Source organism: Hordeum vulgare, chromosome 6H (assembly GCF_904849725.1).
Source record: "Hordeum vulgare subsp. vulgare chromosome 6H, MorexV3_pseudomolecules_assembly, whole genome shotgun sequence".
Lineage (NCBI taxonomy): Eukaryota > Viridiplantae > Streptophyta > Magnoliopsida > Poales > Poaceae > Hordeum > Hordeum vulgare.
Window position 1 is genome coordinate 558006102 of NC_058523.1, and position 15706 is coordinate 558021807.

Below are 15706 nucleotides of genomic sequence, written 5' to 3' on the forward strand. Positions count from 1 at the left end.
CCCAACAACGAAGAGTAAAACATTTTGCTCATGTAACTTGGTTCGGGTTCATCTTTTGTTTCACTTACCTTTCAGATGATTCAAAAGTCTGACCTACTACCACTCTGAAATCAATATTGTATTTGTGATCGTGTACATTGAGAACTTCTCCGAATGATCAACAGCAAAGCAATATAGTTTTAACACAACAGAAGGAAAATCTCTAGATATTTCAGCCAACCAACACCATCGAATTATAAAATACAAATCACATAATCTTGTGTCAACCTAATAAATATTGTAATATGCATATGGCAACCCATCTTTCTCTTGCGTGCGCACACACAAGACAATTCAGTACACTTCAACCACAGGAAACTTATTCAACACGGCAGGGGGGAAACCAAGGGAATAACTCCAGCCAGAATATATGATGATATTATTCAGTTGGATGGAAGCTTTTCTTTGAGATAGCTGAGAACAGCTTTCGTTCCTCGCTCCAGAACAGTCCGCCTTATGCTGTACAAGAAAGCAAAACGAGGTTGTTCAACTATGAACCAATAATATGTTGTCACTGAGTGAATAGGACTGCCAAGGTCATGTAGTCGTACATCTTGTGTCAATCATAGATCCATCACAGAAAAAGCATGAGGATAGATGCTTACCTCCTAAGGGGATTTCCGTCAAGTTTGAGCACTTGCAGGCTAGGCTCAAGCAGACCCTGCTCATAAAATCCCAAAACAAATAAAGGTTTATAGCATTTCAGCGAGAGATGGAGAAATAGATAATTTAGGAGTAGGGACTACTGTTTGTTATGAAATTTAGACATGATGGCATCTTTAAGGATTTCTGCAAGCAGCTATTTTGTACAAATACCGATAGTTTGAGTGAGGCATAAGATGTAAAAATGGCAAACCTATAACCGCATTATTCTGACTTGTAAGCAATTGTAAGTGTACAAGTTATTGAAACCAAAACCTACCAGCTCGGCTGGGAGCGCTGTTATATTGTTGTCTGAAAGATCAAGCTCGACGAGAGCACTAAAATCTTTGATACCCTGTTTAAGTGCAGAAATGCATATCATGTGTTGTTCGTAAAAATTAGAAAAGAAATAACAGATTTCTTGAAACCCTGATGGTTACCTCAGGTATGGTTGTGAGATGATTCTGACTGAGGCTAAGAATCCGTAGATGTTTTAACTGGAAGAGCCCAATAGGAAATCCCTGGAGTTTCATTCGCCTGTTCATAGATAACAAGATAGTAAGTTTCCTAAGAATGGTTTCTATAGCTTAAATGCTTTGCATGTTTTCCAACCTAAGATAGAGTTCATGCAGTTGTGGTAATGAAGAAATCACAGAAGGTTCAGTCAATGAGGATGCATTGCCACTTAAATCAAGAACTTCAAGTTTTGATAGAGACTCGACATCAGTGGACGATATCTGCAAGAAGAATTGTAACTGTTATAGACTGCAAAATGAGATGTATAACATCATTTAGATTTCTTTCATGTCAAACTTAATATTCACTCGTCTATCCATTTTGCTCTATTAGACAATCTATAGTCATAATAAATCGATGTTTTGTCATTGCCAATTGCCCCAAGAAAAAATATCAGCCATTACAGGGATATTTGACATTGTATTCCAGTTAAGTGAAGGGTATTGCATAGAAATAATGTAAGAAATTTCGCAAAGCAATGAAGAATGATTGATAACATGAGACACGAGTAGAAGGCCAGAACAGCTTTAATTATTTAGCCAACAACTCTTGTAGGTTCAACAAAGGTCGATCAAGTTCTAAAATTGGTTATCTCATTCATTTTCACTTTAGGGGATCATGTTTCAATACAAGCACTATGCAAGACTGATACTCTCAACAAAATTAGAGAGAAATAGACATTGGAGATCTATTCGTTAATAATAAGATGGAATGTAAGCGTAGTAAGACAAGATCATTATATTACCGCTGCTAGAGGATTATTGTCCAGCTTCAAGGAAGTGAGACTGGGAAGGGAGGAAACAACCATGCCAGGCCACTTTTTTATCTTGTTATTAGACAGAATCAAAGCCTGCGAAAAAAGAAATGGAAGATAAGAACATGAATTAAGTTGAAACCTTCATATACATAAAGACCATGCAATTAAGTTAAACATCATTAATGACAACACAAGAGTTTTCAACTCACTTGAAGTGATGAGCACAGGGACAACTCATTTGGCAGATCTTCTATCAAGTTCTTAGAAAGATCAAGTTTCACCACATCACTTGTCTCCCAAGCTGCAGGGGGTACATTGGGCACACCAAGACCACTCAAATTCAACTCCTAGCAAAGTAAATTGACATCAAATCAGGGGCTATAGTCGGAAAATCAAATGATCATTTACTATACCAGAACTCGACTACTTGATTTTCTCAGCCACTTTAAAAAATATAACAAATTCATAGGCAATGTAAAAGAACAGATCACATAAAACACAACAGTTTTTTTTGAGAAAACGCAAAAAGCCTTTGCGTTTCATTGCATTGAAAAGAGGGGGGAGAACATCCTCCTAAGAGGCCAGTACAATGATGTTACAAGTGAATCAATGGACGTCCCAGGAGGATGGCAGGGTGACTCTAAGCCCTTTGGCCCCTGCCTTAGCCCAATTCCTGGACTCGTCCTTGATCGCAGCGTCTAGCTCGACTAATGATGGGGTTACATGGTCGAATACACACGCATTTCTATGCTTCCAGATCATCCAAGGAACCAGGAGCGCTACGGAGGCCATCGCTTTGCGGAGCAGGGGTGGCGTAGCGTCGCGAGCCCGCAGCCACCAGTCCTGGAGTGTGGCGTCCTGGTCAGGCACCGGAGTCGGGAGACGCAGCCAGGACATGATTCCGTGCCAGGTCTGCTTTGCGAAAGGGCATGTGAGCAGCAAGTGTTGCATAGATTCCGGCTCTTGATCGCATAGGAGGCACCGAGGGTGGTGTGTGAGGCCATGGCGGGCAAGGCGCTCAGCAGTCCAGCAGCGGTCCTGGCTGGCGAGCCAGTGAAAGAATCTGACCTTCGGCGGGGCCCAGCTCTTCCAAATCAGCTTCCATGAGCGGCAAACGATAGATCAGTGGAAGGTGGCTTGGTAGCAGGACCTAGCTGTGTAGCTGCCATTGGCCGTCCATTTCCAGGTAAGCTTGTCCGGCTCAGGGGAAAGGGTGGTGCGAGACACCAGCAGCCAGAGTTGGAGATACTGCCCAGTCTCCTGGAGGCCAAGGATGCTGCGGATGTCCCGCGCCCATGCGTTGGCGTGGATGCCCTCCGCCACCGTCCGAGATTTCCTGCGATTTTTGGGGATGCACATGTACAGCGCGGGCGCGTGCTCACGGATGGATAGGCCGAGGAGCCATCGGTCCTCCCAAAAGAGTGTTGTCGTTCCATCCCCGAGCTGCATGGTGGTGGAGGCGTGGAAAAGGCTGTGCTCCTCGGGGGTAAACTGCATGTCCAGGCCATGCCAGGCACGACTAGTGTCCGTCCGCGAGAGCCATAACCATCTGAGCCGAAGAGCGAGCCCCGTGCGCTTGAGGTCTCGGACTCCCAGGCCACCATACTCGATCGGCCGGCATACCCGGCGCCAGTTCACGTGACAGTGCCCTCCGTGGGCGGCCTGCCGCCCGGGCCAGAGGAACCCACGCTGAATCTTCTCGAGCTGCTTCAGGGTTTTCTTCGGGGGGGGGGGGGGGGGGGGGGGCGAGGGCGAGCATTTGGTGCGTGGGAATGGCGCTTAGCACAGATTTGACGAGCGCCAGTCGCCCGGCCTTGTTCATGAGCCACGCCTTCCACGTCGGGAGGCGGCCTGCCACCGTGTCGACGAGTGGTTGCATCTGGGCCGCGGAGAGGCGGCGTGTGGAGAGGGGGATGCCCAGGTATGAGATGGGCAGGTCCGCCGTCTGGCAACCCAGGGTCTCCAGCACGGCGGCAGTCGTCTCGTCCCCATGTAATGCCGTGGCAGAGCTCTTGCCATAGTTCACATGTAGGCCAGATGCCCTTCACGGCCCTGACCTCGTTGGTCGTGGCGTGACAGAACAACATCACATCGTCGGCGTATAGCGAGATGGCCGGAACATCTCGACGAGGGTGGAGGCTCCGGAGTATGCCAGTCTGGAGCGCTCGTTGCATGAGGCGGCTGAGAATGTCGACGACCAGGACGAATATCTGTGGAGACGTCGAGTCACCTTGGCGCAGCCCGCGGCGGTGCCAGATCGGGGGCCCAGGCACTCCGTTGAGCAGGACCCGGGTGCTGGCCGAGGAGAGGAGAATGGCCAGCCACTCCCGGAACCTTGCTCCGAACCCATATTGGCGCAGGGTCTCGAAGAGGAAGGGCCAGGATATGGAGTCGAAAGCCCGGGTGAGGTCGAGCTTGAGCATGATTCTCGGAGCTCCCAGCTGATGCAGTAGCTTTAGAGATTGCCGGACTAGGATGAAGTTGTCGTGGAGGGTGCGCCCGGCAATGAATGCATTCTGATATCGACTCACTAGGGCATCAAGCTTCGGGGCCAGGCGCAAGGATAGGACCTTCGCGAAGAGCTTAGCCACGATATGTATCAAGCAGATCGTCCGATAGTCATTAAGCCTGTGAGCGTCGGCGCTCTTCGGCAGTAAGGTGAGCAGCGCTTGGTTGAGCCTGTGGAATCCGCGCCCCCTCAGCGCATATAGCAACTCGAAGACCTCAAGAATGTCGTGCTTAATGATGCTCCAGCAAGCGCGCACGAACTCCGCGGTGAAGCCATCCGATCCTGGCGCCTTGTGCGCGGGCATGCGCCTCACAGCCTCCCAAATCACCTCTGGGTTGAAGGGCACCTCGAGGCTCGTCAGGTCAGCGGGCACAATGAGGTGCTCGAGGTCTAGCGTGTGTGCACGGTCAGTCGCAGTGCCGAGCAGCCCGTCAAAGTGATCAAAGGCCGCCTGGGCCATCTCGTCGTGCTCGACTAGGATCTGCCCATCCACAAGCAGGCTGTGCACTCGGTTCTTCTGCCGACAGTATGAGCATTGCCGGTGGAAGAAGCTCGTGTTCGCGTCGCCGTCCTTGAGCGAAGCGAGGCGAGCACGCTGTCGGGCGATCGTGCGCTCAAGTGAGGCCAAGCCGAGGTAGGACATCTTGAGCTGTTTGCGCAGCCAATCTTCCGGGGGCGTGAGCGTGCGCATCTCCATCGCCTGGTCGAAGCGCAGGATGAGCTCGCGGGAGACGGCGAGCTTGTCCCTGATGTTACCCTTGGATTTGGCGCTCCAACTCGTGAGGGCGCGGCCCGTGGCCTGCAAGCGCCTGACAAGCCGCTTGAAGGGGTCTGTGTCCGACACCGAGCTCCAGGCTGCAGCGACCGTGTCGTGGAAGCCGTCTAGGCGCATCCAGAACTCCTCAAAGTGGAAGCGTCTATGAGCCGAGGGCATGGGCAAGCAGTCCAGGAGCAGGGGACGGTGGTCAGAGACGACGGATGCCAGGCTGCGGAGGTGGCACTCGCCATGGCAATCCTCCCAGTCCGCGGTGCAGAGCACCCGGTCAAGGCGCACGAGCATAGGGGGAGACTGCTCATTGGACCACGTGAAGCGACGCCCGTTGAGATACACCTCCTTAAGAGCGAGGTCGTTGATGACGCGGCGGAATCTGCCCATCAAGCGATGGTTCACGTTGCCCGAGCTCTTGTCCGAGGCGTGACATATCAAGTTAAAATCCCCGCACAACATCCACGGTCCTGGGCTGGTGGCGCGTATGTCGCACAGCTCCTGCAGGAACGCCAGCTTGTCCTGATCACTCTGGGGTCCATAGACCGTGGTGAGCCACCAGGGGTTGCCACCGGGCACGCGCACCTTCGCAGTCACCGCGTGCTGCGTGAACTAGAGGTCGGAGATCGTGACAACCCTGGTTTTCCAAGCAAGGAGGATGCCGCCGCGCGTGCCATCGGCCGGGAGATAAGTGGACCCATCGAATTCGGACCCCAACGTGTCCAGCACAACAGACGACGAGATCAAAGCCATCTTTGTTTCTTGGAGGCATACAATGGACGCACGAGTGGTACAGAGTAGCGAACGGATAGCGCAGCGCCGAGCGCGCGAGTTAAGGCCTCTAACATTCCATACAACAATTTGCAAGCCGTAATCCATGAGCAAGGGATCGACGGGTGACGAGCGGCGACGCTAACGCGCGCAGGCAACAGCGTTTGGCGCAGCAGACAGGCATTCTGGGATCACCCTGTCCACGAGGGAGGCCATAGCCTGCAGGACGGGTAGCTGGATCGGCGCGGCGAACAGGTCGTCGTAGGCCTTCATCTCGGCTGCGAAAATGTGCTGGTTGATGCCGACGATGCCGAGGGTACGCAGAATCTGAACTTGGGCACGCCTCTCGGTCCTGGGCGGCGTTGCAGCGGCCGCGAGGGTAGCCGCAGATCGTCCTCGCCGGGGACTGAAGTTCAGAGGTGGCCGCGGACGCTTCCCGGGGGACGGCAGAGTGGCGTTAAGCTGCTTCGTGGCGGCTGCCAGAAACTGACCCAGCGACCAGGAGGAGGGGCATGTGGCTGGCCGGCTGCGTGGCCGTCGCAGAGTGATTGGGGGCGAGGCGAATCTGCTCGTAACCGCCGAGCGGGGTGCTGCAACCGGGGCGCCATCAGGGTCGCTGTGCGTGGGCCGTTGCAGGATGCGAATCTGCTGGGTGTTGGGGTGACAAGTGGCCTCGCCAGACGCTGCGAGGGGGGGCCCAATAGGGGGGGCCCATGCATTGCTGGCGCAAGGGGGGTGCGCTCGGCCAGGGACGCCTCTGCAGCGGGCTGATCGCTGGCCAGGGGCCCAGGCGCCAGGACCGGTTCGGCAACAGCCGTTTCCGTGATTCCCGCGCATGCCAAAGCAGCTTCCGCGCATGACCGCGGCGTCTGATCCGATGCATCAGGCGGGTCCCGCGCCGCAGGGATGAGCGTAGCGCCGCTTTGCCCCGACCAGGCGGCAGGCGAGACTGGCGAGGTGGGGCCGCCTGGCTGCGAATCGGGGACCTGGCTGGCGAGCGCGAGCTCAGCCGATGCCGATGTGGCCCCGATCGCATCTTGGTCCGGCACGAGGAGAGCGCGGGGGCGTGCGGTCCCGGGCGCATCCGCCTCGGTAGTGGTGGGGACGCTGGGATTTGAATCGGCAGGGGGTATGTGGGCTTCGGCAGCCAACCGCTGCTCGCCAGCTGTCCCTGAGCTTGTCCTTACTGGCACCAAAGCATGAACCGCCCTGTCGTGGCCCGAGGGTGGGTGCGTGTGGGCCCTTGGAGAAGCTCCCTTTTGCAGGCGGATGATGCGGTCCGACGGCCCTTTGTTGACGCGCTGACGCATCCCGGTGGGCCCCTGTTGCCTTGGCCAGGCCAGCATGCCCAACCTGGCCATGCGGGCACCTTTCGGCGGCGCCGCCGCGCCGGGCCAGGAGGCCGCCGTGGCAGTGCCATCGGCACGGCCGGGATGGCGCACGCAAAACACAACAGTGAGTTAGTTACTTTTATCACAATGGCTCTGAATTTGATCCTTGAATGGTTCAAGATCCATGTGAGGAAGTTCATAGGAAGAGGTGATCTACCTTATGGTATTGCAAATATGCTAGTAAAATAATCTAAGTACCTTTGAAGATGCAGATAATCGTCTTGCTGCAGAAATCTGGTCATCTTTTGTTGGGGTGGTTCTAGACCCTGATGCTGCAGGAGAAATGTGTTTAATATACATTTTTACTGATGTTGAAGCAGTTCTAAATGCAAATGCACGATGTTACAGTTCCATGTACGAAACAAACAATTGAAATTACTAAACGTTACAATAATAGCAGAAATGAATATGACTCGGCACTTTCAGTTACCTTCTTCATCAGACGAAAGGCGGCTTCGCAGATACTTCATCAATGTTGACGTTGGTCCAGAAACCAAAGAACTGACAACCAACATGGATTAATATGATGACAACACTATGTAGAAGCCTAACAGACAGTTTTACAACGTTAAGAGTACATGACTTGTAGCATACCTACGAAGTGCTCTCATAGGATTTCCGCTAAGCAGAAGCTTTCTTAGGGTTGTCATTGTACCTTGAAATTGCATGCATACATTAGTGTCCAAAACAATAGTATTTGGCGTGAGAGCATCACCATATACTCAGCTCTTATTACATACACACATGCAGGAATTGAGCATTAGAAACCATCCAACACATATATAAGACACCAACGCGCAAGTGTATTCATGCATATGCACACATAGAGATCATAGCTGTGCAGTGTATCCTTATGAGTGATCACATTGTTAACCAAAACAGCAAACAGCAGGAATGGTACTACAAGAGATAGTGCTGCACAACACAAAAACCTACCTAGTTCGGGTGGCAGGCCGGATAATGCGTTGTTTGACAGATCAAGAAAACTGAGCTTGAGTTTGCAAGCTCCCACAGGATACTCCTTCAGCTGATAAAAACATTAGCACGTTTATTAAAATAAAAAAGATCAACAGAATATGACCTTTACTTTATGGATGCTGTTGTTATGTCAATTCTAGCACACTGGATGCCAAGAGTTGCAGTTTTGGTCACATGAATGTTCAGTGTTCTCAATGCTCTCATAACGTTAAGTTAAGATCAATCTTTATGTCAGTTATTCGTATATTGACAACTTTCCACAGTTCGCTTGGAGATGTAGTAAGTAAGCTAATTAATGAGAGATCAAAACCAGGACTATACAGGTAAGGCTATCCTTCCAAACTGTCAGGAAAGATTATTTGGCATCATGGAACAGATAACTGCTGCACTCTATTCACTACATGCAACTATAAATAATCAGTAGCTGAAAAAGAACTCAAACTAAAATTGGTTAAATGATGCAAAATAAATGTGAAGCAGTGGAAAAACTAGAAGACCATATTGACAATTCTGTCATGTAACGAATGGAATAAAACCTGATTGGAGTGAAGATCAAGTGTTCCTAATTTTGATAGCATGCCAATATCAGCTGGTATTGTCGACAATGAATTATTTCTGAAACAGAAAAAAGAAATAGAATTAATTCACATCATAAAGCATAGTTCACAATAAGGAAAAGCGCGACTATATTCTGAAGTCAGGGTAGATAACTAACCCCATGTAGAACTCAGCTAGAGAAGAGCAGCCCTTTATGGAAGAAGGAATCGAAGTTATCTCTGATATAAAAAGGTTAAAAACTGTCAATGTTAATAAATTGATGCTCGTGCACATGACAACACATAACAGGGTAGATTAACTCACTGTTCTGGTGCAGATCCATTCGAACTAACTTTGAAAGTGCTCCGATACTAGCCGGAATGGTCGTAAGTTGATTTTTTGCTGTCAGTATTTAGATGTTCGTTTTAGGGAAACAAAAAACTTGAACTAACATTCATATTCAATAGTATTATGGTATTGTTGTATACCGGCATTCAGCTCTGTGAGCAGTGTCCATGATGTGAACATATTTTCTGGAAGTAGCACAAGCTTGTTTCCCTGACATTTTGTAGCAACTTAAGTTCTTTGCAACCAACGGTCAAGCAGACCAGAAAAACGAATATTCAACTTAAGTTCCATAAGGATTTTGTACCTCCATATCAAATTTACTTAGCTTGCAACAGCCAGCAAGCTCATCTGGCAATCTGGATATGTTGTTGTTCGATGCCTACAGACAATGCAATATATTACTCTGTATGTCCAGACTAGAGAATGAATCAAGTGATATAATTCAGTAACGATCAACTGCAGATTGATAGAAGCCCAAAAAAATTATTGCGAAAATAATAAATGCATTGACTACAGTTTACCTTGAGTTCTGACAAGTTCAAGCATCTGCCAAGGCTAGCTGGCAGCTCAGTGAGGCAATTATTTGAGAAGTCAGCCCTGCCGAAAAACAGTGGCGCATTAATACATGAGTATTAAGCATCTCAGATAAAGTTTTAGATTACGTGCTAATCAGCAACATTTAAAACCCACAAAAATTGTTGTTGCGAGCCCTATAGTTAATGCCACTGAATGGCAAGATTCAGGATTAATGCTGATTCTTAGGTAGTTGTGATTCCAAAGAATGGACAAATCTGGAGTATAGAGAGTTATACTGGGGCCCATAAAACTTTGAGCATGATAATACATGATGGATGAGTTGTTCTTTCCAACGGCAAAAAAAACACGCACCATAGATGGAAGTCAATAAATGTAAAGTGAACAAGGAAGAGTACATAATGGACTAACTTGACTAAAGCACTAGCCAAGCCAACTTCTTCAGGTATAAGTTTTATTTGATTGAACGAGGCATCCAGCGATTTCAACAAAGGAAGGCTGCACGAAAGACAAATGCGATGAAGTGAGACAACAATAAAAGGGTCAGCAATGAAACTTATGAATTAGGAAAGTCCACCACATACTCTCCAATGGCTGCGGGGAGGGAAGATATCTGGTTGTGGCTTATGTTTAACACGACGAGAGAAGACAGATTTCTCAAGTCTTCTCTCAAGACTTCGAGATTGTTATGGGCCAGTATGAGCTTCTGAAGGTCCACTCCCTGAAATTCAAGCAAGGCATGGTTAGCTTGAACTCATTGTACAGTATGTAGCCTTTTGCGCATAAGGGGCGCAGCTTACCTCCCACCATTTGTCGTCCAAGCTGCCAGTGTCCAAGTTGTTGTACACCTCCCCAGGCACATCGCTAAAGGAAAAAAAATATATACATATAGAGGTTCCGTCAGCGATGCGATAACGGATGCAGCAAAAACGGGTCAAGTATTTTTACACCTAGTGTACGAAACAGGGGAAAACCATGAACAAGCTCCAAACATGGGTTACGAACTTACGATACACCATTCGTATTTGGTCTCTGAGAATGGTGTGACGTTAGAGCGTAGTAATCAGTTGGGCATACAAACTGAAGGTAGTAAGTAGAAACTAGTACTGTAGTAGGTAGGAACAAGGAATCTGGCCACAATGGTGGTCGCAGGTGGGAGTCAGGCTGCACGGCCATTTCGGCGTTGGTTACGGCGCGCCGGCGAGGGGTTAATCAGGCACGATTGCGCTGGTGGAATGAGCCGCATCAAATCTGAATCTGGCCACGCATTGGTTTGTGTGGAAGTAGCCCATTTTACCATCGGTCGACGGAGCCCAAGAACAACCAGTGGCGGAGTTGAACGGATCTTCCGAACAAACAGATGGATGGATGATGGGGGGTTTGATTAGATTTGAATTGACCAGAGGGGGAGACATGGAGGGAGGGAGGGGGAATGGACCTGAGGGCGCGGTTGGAGAGGTTGAGGGAGCCGGACTCCCTGGCGGACTTGAGGATCCGCTCCATTCCCGTCGAGCTTTCCGGCGGGCGGGCGGCGGGTGACGGCCTTCAGATCGCCATTGCCCTGCTGCTGCAGCCAGCTACCAGTCTGTCTCTCTCCACAGTAGCAGCAGCAGCAGCAGAAGAAGAAGAAGAAAGAAAGCAGGCAGCCCACAAGGCCCACGATGCAGAAGAGAAAAAGGCCGTGCTCCCACGTCCAATGCCCACGATATGTCCGTGGTGGCCGCCGCCTTTATCTTAACCGTCCAGCGGTTGACTTTTAATTAACTATTACTACTAGCAAAACGGTGCGTTGCCACCGAAGAAGAAAAATCATAACCTTCAATTGTCATGATCATGCTTTGCTGCATCATCGAGAAACACTGTCATTCTATTTTCTATAAAATTGTAAACAAATTCTGAAAACCATGGAAAATAATAACGCATGAACTTTTTTAAATCGTGAACTTGTTTACTGTTTATGAAAATTGTCGTGAAAATAATAAAATAGAAAAGATATATTTGAAGCAATCTGATTAAATACAAAACAGCAATTTATTTACTGTTTTGGATTTATTTGCACCCTTAAAACTAAGATACAAAACAGCAAAAACACATCTTGGCATCCTCCACAAAATACAGTAATACATGGGCATTTTTAAAAGAGGGAAGGGAGAAGAGAATATTGACATAGGAGAAATAGAGAGGAGGGGTGGAGATGGTTTTGAAACCCAAGCTTATACTAACACATGCACACCCCAATTAAACTATACATCACATGCACATCATCACAAGGCATCACAAGGTGCAACCACAAGACAAGAGCATGCAATGATATGCTATGCATGCATGCATGGGAAGGAAGGAAAATAATAAACAAGGGACACCACATGAGGTCATGACACAATTGGATACATCAAATCACTGACAAGGTGGACCCACATGCAATAGGTTCCAAAATAAGGCAAAGTTACATCTGGGGCACTACAGGTAGGAACAAGACGAGAGATACAGGGAGCTGGGTGTGTTGATTACGGGATCTTAGACCGGGACTTATTTAGGAGACCATGGCCGTGGGATATAGAGTACTAATCAACGACTCACAATTGATCTGGCGTTTTCCTAATATCAGACGTATGGTAGTAAGCATTTCTCAAAGACAGTGGCGGAGCCAGGATTTGGATATGGCCGTTGATAGGGGGGAGACAAATACATATGTACTAGAGCATATCAGTCAAATATACACTATATACTTCAGGCTTCGTCGATCGTTAGGAGGGCCAGGCCCCTGCTCGTCCCCCCTGTCTCCGCCCCTGCCCAAAGGGAAATAATGGGTAGAATTTGATAAACATTTCTTTATAAAATCACATTAATGTGGACATGTAAATCACAAGCTAATGTACTAGAATATTTATATCATGTTGCAAGGCATGAGCATTGTGTTAGTTAAATAGACGAAAACTTCTACCTGTGAAGAATGTTGCATAGTTCTTGGGCACATCAATTTAATAGAAATTAAAGACATCATTCATGCATGACCAAATCAAATAACCAAACAAGGCAACATATATTGCCAACATAAATAAGAGAACAAACAGACCTTACAATCTAGCTATGTTAAACCCGATCGAAAGATGTACGACATGCAACGGGCATCTCTTTGAAATCTCGCAAGAAAAAGACTCGAATAGTTGTAAGAAATAAAGCAAAGTGGTTAACACTCAAATATATATATATGCATGATACTTGGATACACCATATGAAAACAAAGACCTCTGGGATCAACTACTATTCTACGTACTAGCTAAGCAAACGACTATTGGTCGACAAAATCACACGGAACGGCGCCGAGGCCGGCTCGCATGCCCTTGCAGCCTACCCCCCACGGGTACGGTGACAGTTCCCCTTCAAACGACCCGGCTGGCAGGTGCAATGTGGCGTGGAACACCGCCACCCCTCTCTTCATCTCCGCCGCAAGACCGCCCGACACTTTCCCTACCGGAACGGCGGTGGCCACCGCGAGGATCTGCTGCTCCGCCGCCTTGCGTGGCCTAGCGCAGAGCCGCCGCGTCAGGGGGCCGCTGGCGGCAAGCCGGACGCCACGGTAGGCCACCGTCATGTATGCGCCGGAGTTGATGCACGCCTTTGAACCGTAGCTTTGGGAGGCGACACCGATGGTGATGTTGAAGGAGAGGCCTGCCTTGGGGTCGTCGGTGGAGGAGATTGAGTCTAACGCGACCGAGTAACGGGCGTTGGGCATGTAGTACTCGGTCAAGCCGTACGTGCATGCACAGACCACGAGGACGCCGCCTACCGCGAGCACCATGATGAACCAAAGCGGCCACCTTCTGGCAGCATTGATCTCGTGATGTCCGTCGGGTATCTGGCACTCGACGTCGTCAGCCATGGCTAGCTTTTCGTTGGGGTTCTTGGATTTGGGTTTGTTTTTGGGGTGGCCGCACAACAGGCTATATATACAGTATATATATGGAGAAAAGGATCGCTACCTGGTTTCCTTGGGGAATCCGGCCGGCATCGTAACCCGTGCATATACAGTCTCCCAAAGGAAATTAGGTCATGCACGTGTTTGTATTGTTCCCGTTTACAGAGTCAGTCAATTTAGGACTTGCGTTCTTGTTGCATAAATTGAGACAAGAAACCGCCCGTGGGGTTCTTCATCATCACACAAATATAATATAAGTAGAGGAGAGATCAAAGTATATCAAAGGAAAAAAGTACTAGCAAAGATCGAGCCATGAAGAAGGACATGCTGGTCGCCGGAGGCTGGTTCGCCGGGATACTGTCGTCGTTCACGAGCCTCCTCTTCCTGCTGTCCATGGCGCAGCAGTGCGTTCCTGACCTTGTCAGGGACTACGTCGACACACTTATCACCCGGATCATGGACGCCATATCCCCCTACGACACCGTCACCATGGACGAGCACGACCCGGACTCCTTCAGCTCCAGCGAGGCCTACACCATCGTCGAGGCCTACCTCAGCGCCACCTGCGCCTTCCGCGCCCGCTGCCTCCGTGCCACCGTCGGCAGCGACGACGACCGCATGACCCTCGCCATGGACGACCACGAGGAGGTCGTCGACGGCTTCCGCGGCGCCAACATGTGCTGGAGCAAGATCAAAGTTCTGCCCCGCGCCAACACCATCGTCACCAACGCGCACACGGACGAGCGCCGCATGTATCGCCTCACCTTCCACCGCCGCCACCGCCGGCTCGTCGAGGACGCCTACCTGCCGCACGTCCTCACCAAGGCCCGTGACGTGATCGCGAGCCGACAGCAGAGCCTCCACACCAACAAGCCCAAGGACGACTGGGACGGGGACTACGACGGCTGGAGCAGCGTCAAGTTCGAGCACCCCTCCACCTTCGCCACGCTCGCCATGGACCCTAGCAAGAAGCAGGAGATACTTGACGACCTCGAGATGTTCCGTGATGGGAAGGAGTACTACGCCTCCATCGGCAAGGCGTGGAAGCGAGGTTACCTGCTGTTTGGGCCCCCTGGCACCGGCAAGTCCAGCATGATCGCCGCCATTGCCAACTTCCTCGGCTACAATGTGTACGACCTCGAGCTCACGGCCGTCAAGAGCAACACCGAGCTGCGGAGGCTCTTCATCGACACGAAAGGCAAGTCGGTCATCGTCATTGAGGACATCGACTGCTCCATCGATCTCACAGGCAAGCGCAGTAAGAAGGGCAAAAGGTGCAAGAAAAACAACAACAAGGACCATCAAGACAAGGACAAGGAGAATGAGAAGAAGGTGACGCTGTCCGGGGTGCTCAACATCATCGACGGGCTGTGGTCCGCATGCGGTGGGGAGCGGGTCATTGTGCTCACCACCAACCACAAGGAGAACCTAGACCCGGCGTTGATCCGGCGGGGCAGGATGGACATGCACATCGAGATGTCCTACTGCTGCTTCGAGTCCTTCAAGGTGCTCGCCAACAACTACCTTGGTGTGGTCGAACATGATCTGTTCGGTGAAATTGGGCAGCTTCTAGGCGAGGTCAACATGCCAGCAGCTGAGGTAGCCGAGAACTTGATGCCTAGGTCAAAGAAGAAGGACGTGGACGCGTGCCTCGGTAAGTTGGTTTTGGCGCTCAAGGAGAAAGCATCTGCCGGGGACAAAGATGAAGATGAGAATGACAGTAGCAGTAGTGACGAAGAAGAAGAAGACAAGGATCATTAATCCTGCCACCATACCATATACAGGTTTATGTGAGTTGGCGGTACGTAGTAGTAGTACGCTAGCATTAGAGGCCATTTTGTGCCGTGCAGACTATATATAGTATGGGAGTGGCTAAGTACAAGTCGCCTAAAAAGTAATTTGGACAAGTCGATTTGCTCTCAGAATTGACTTACACCAATTTGAATCACTCGATTTCTTTTTCCATCAAATCAGTCGATGACACTTAGATGCGCCCCAT

At 49.7% G+C, this 15706-nt stretch overlaps 2 protein-coding genes across 2 annotated transcripts; one reads left to right on the forward strand and one right to left on the reverse strand.

Annotated features, from left to right (window-relative positions):
• Positions 1-209: 209 nt before the first annotated feature.
• LOC123401746 (plant intracellular Ras-group-related LRR protein 6) lies at positions 210-11393 on the reverse strand. Its single transcript, XM_045095600.1, has 21 exons — positions 11227-11393; positions 10589-10652; positions 10373-10509; positions 10200-10286; positions 9776-9851; positions 9559-9633; positions 9395-9464; positions 9231-9308; positions 9085-9145; positions 8906-8984; positions 8328-8418; positions 7986-8046; positions 7822-7892; positions 7590-7663; positions 2164-2301; positions 1943-2047; positions 1294-1418; positions 1122-1218; positions 962-1036; positions 645-700; positions 210-498 (listed from the first exon to the last, which is right to left on the reverse strand). Exons 1-21 carry the CDS (start codon positions 11289-11291, stop codon positions 423-425), a joined length of 1761 nt encoding a protein of 586 aa, XP_044951535.1. The 5' UTR covers positions 11292-11393; the 3' UTR covers positions 210-422.
• Positions 11394-14019: 2626 nt separating this feature from the next.
• LOC123405909 (AAA-ATPase At3g28510-like) lies at positions 14020-15468 on the forward strand. Its single transcript, XM_045099423.1, has one exon. The coding sequence runs from the start codon at positions 14020-14022 to the stop codon at positions 15466-15468; it is 1449 nt and encodes a 482-aa protein (XP_044955358.1).
• The last annotated feature ends 238 nt before the right edge of the window (positions 15469-15706 follow it).

Excerpts from the sequence above, each read along its gene's own strand:
- LOC123401746 (XM_045095600.1), bottom strand. The coding sequence starts at position 11,291 with ATGGAGCGGATCCTCAAGTCCGCCAGGGAGTCCGGCTCCCTCAACCTC. Across the intron at positions 9,465-9,558 it reads TAAGTAAATTTGATATGGAG|GGAAACAAGCTTGTGCTACT; the intron begins GTACAAAATCCT and ends ACAAAATGTCAG. Across the intron at positions 1,219-1,293 it reads CTGCATGAACTCTATCTTAG|GCGAATGAAACTCCAGGGAT; the intron begins GTTGGAAAACAT and ends ATCTATGAACAG.
- LOC123405909 (XM_045099423.1), top strand. The coding sequence starts at position 14,020 with ATGAAGAAGGACATGCTGGTCGCCGGAGGCTGGTTCGCCGGGATACTG.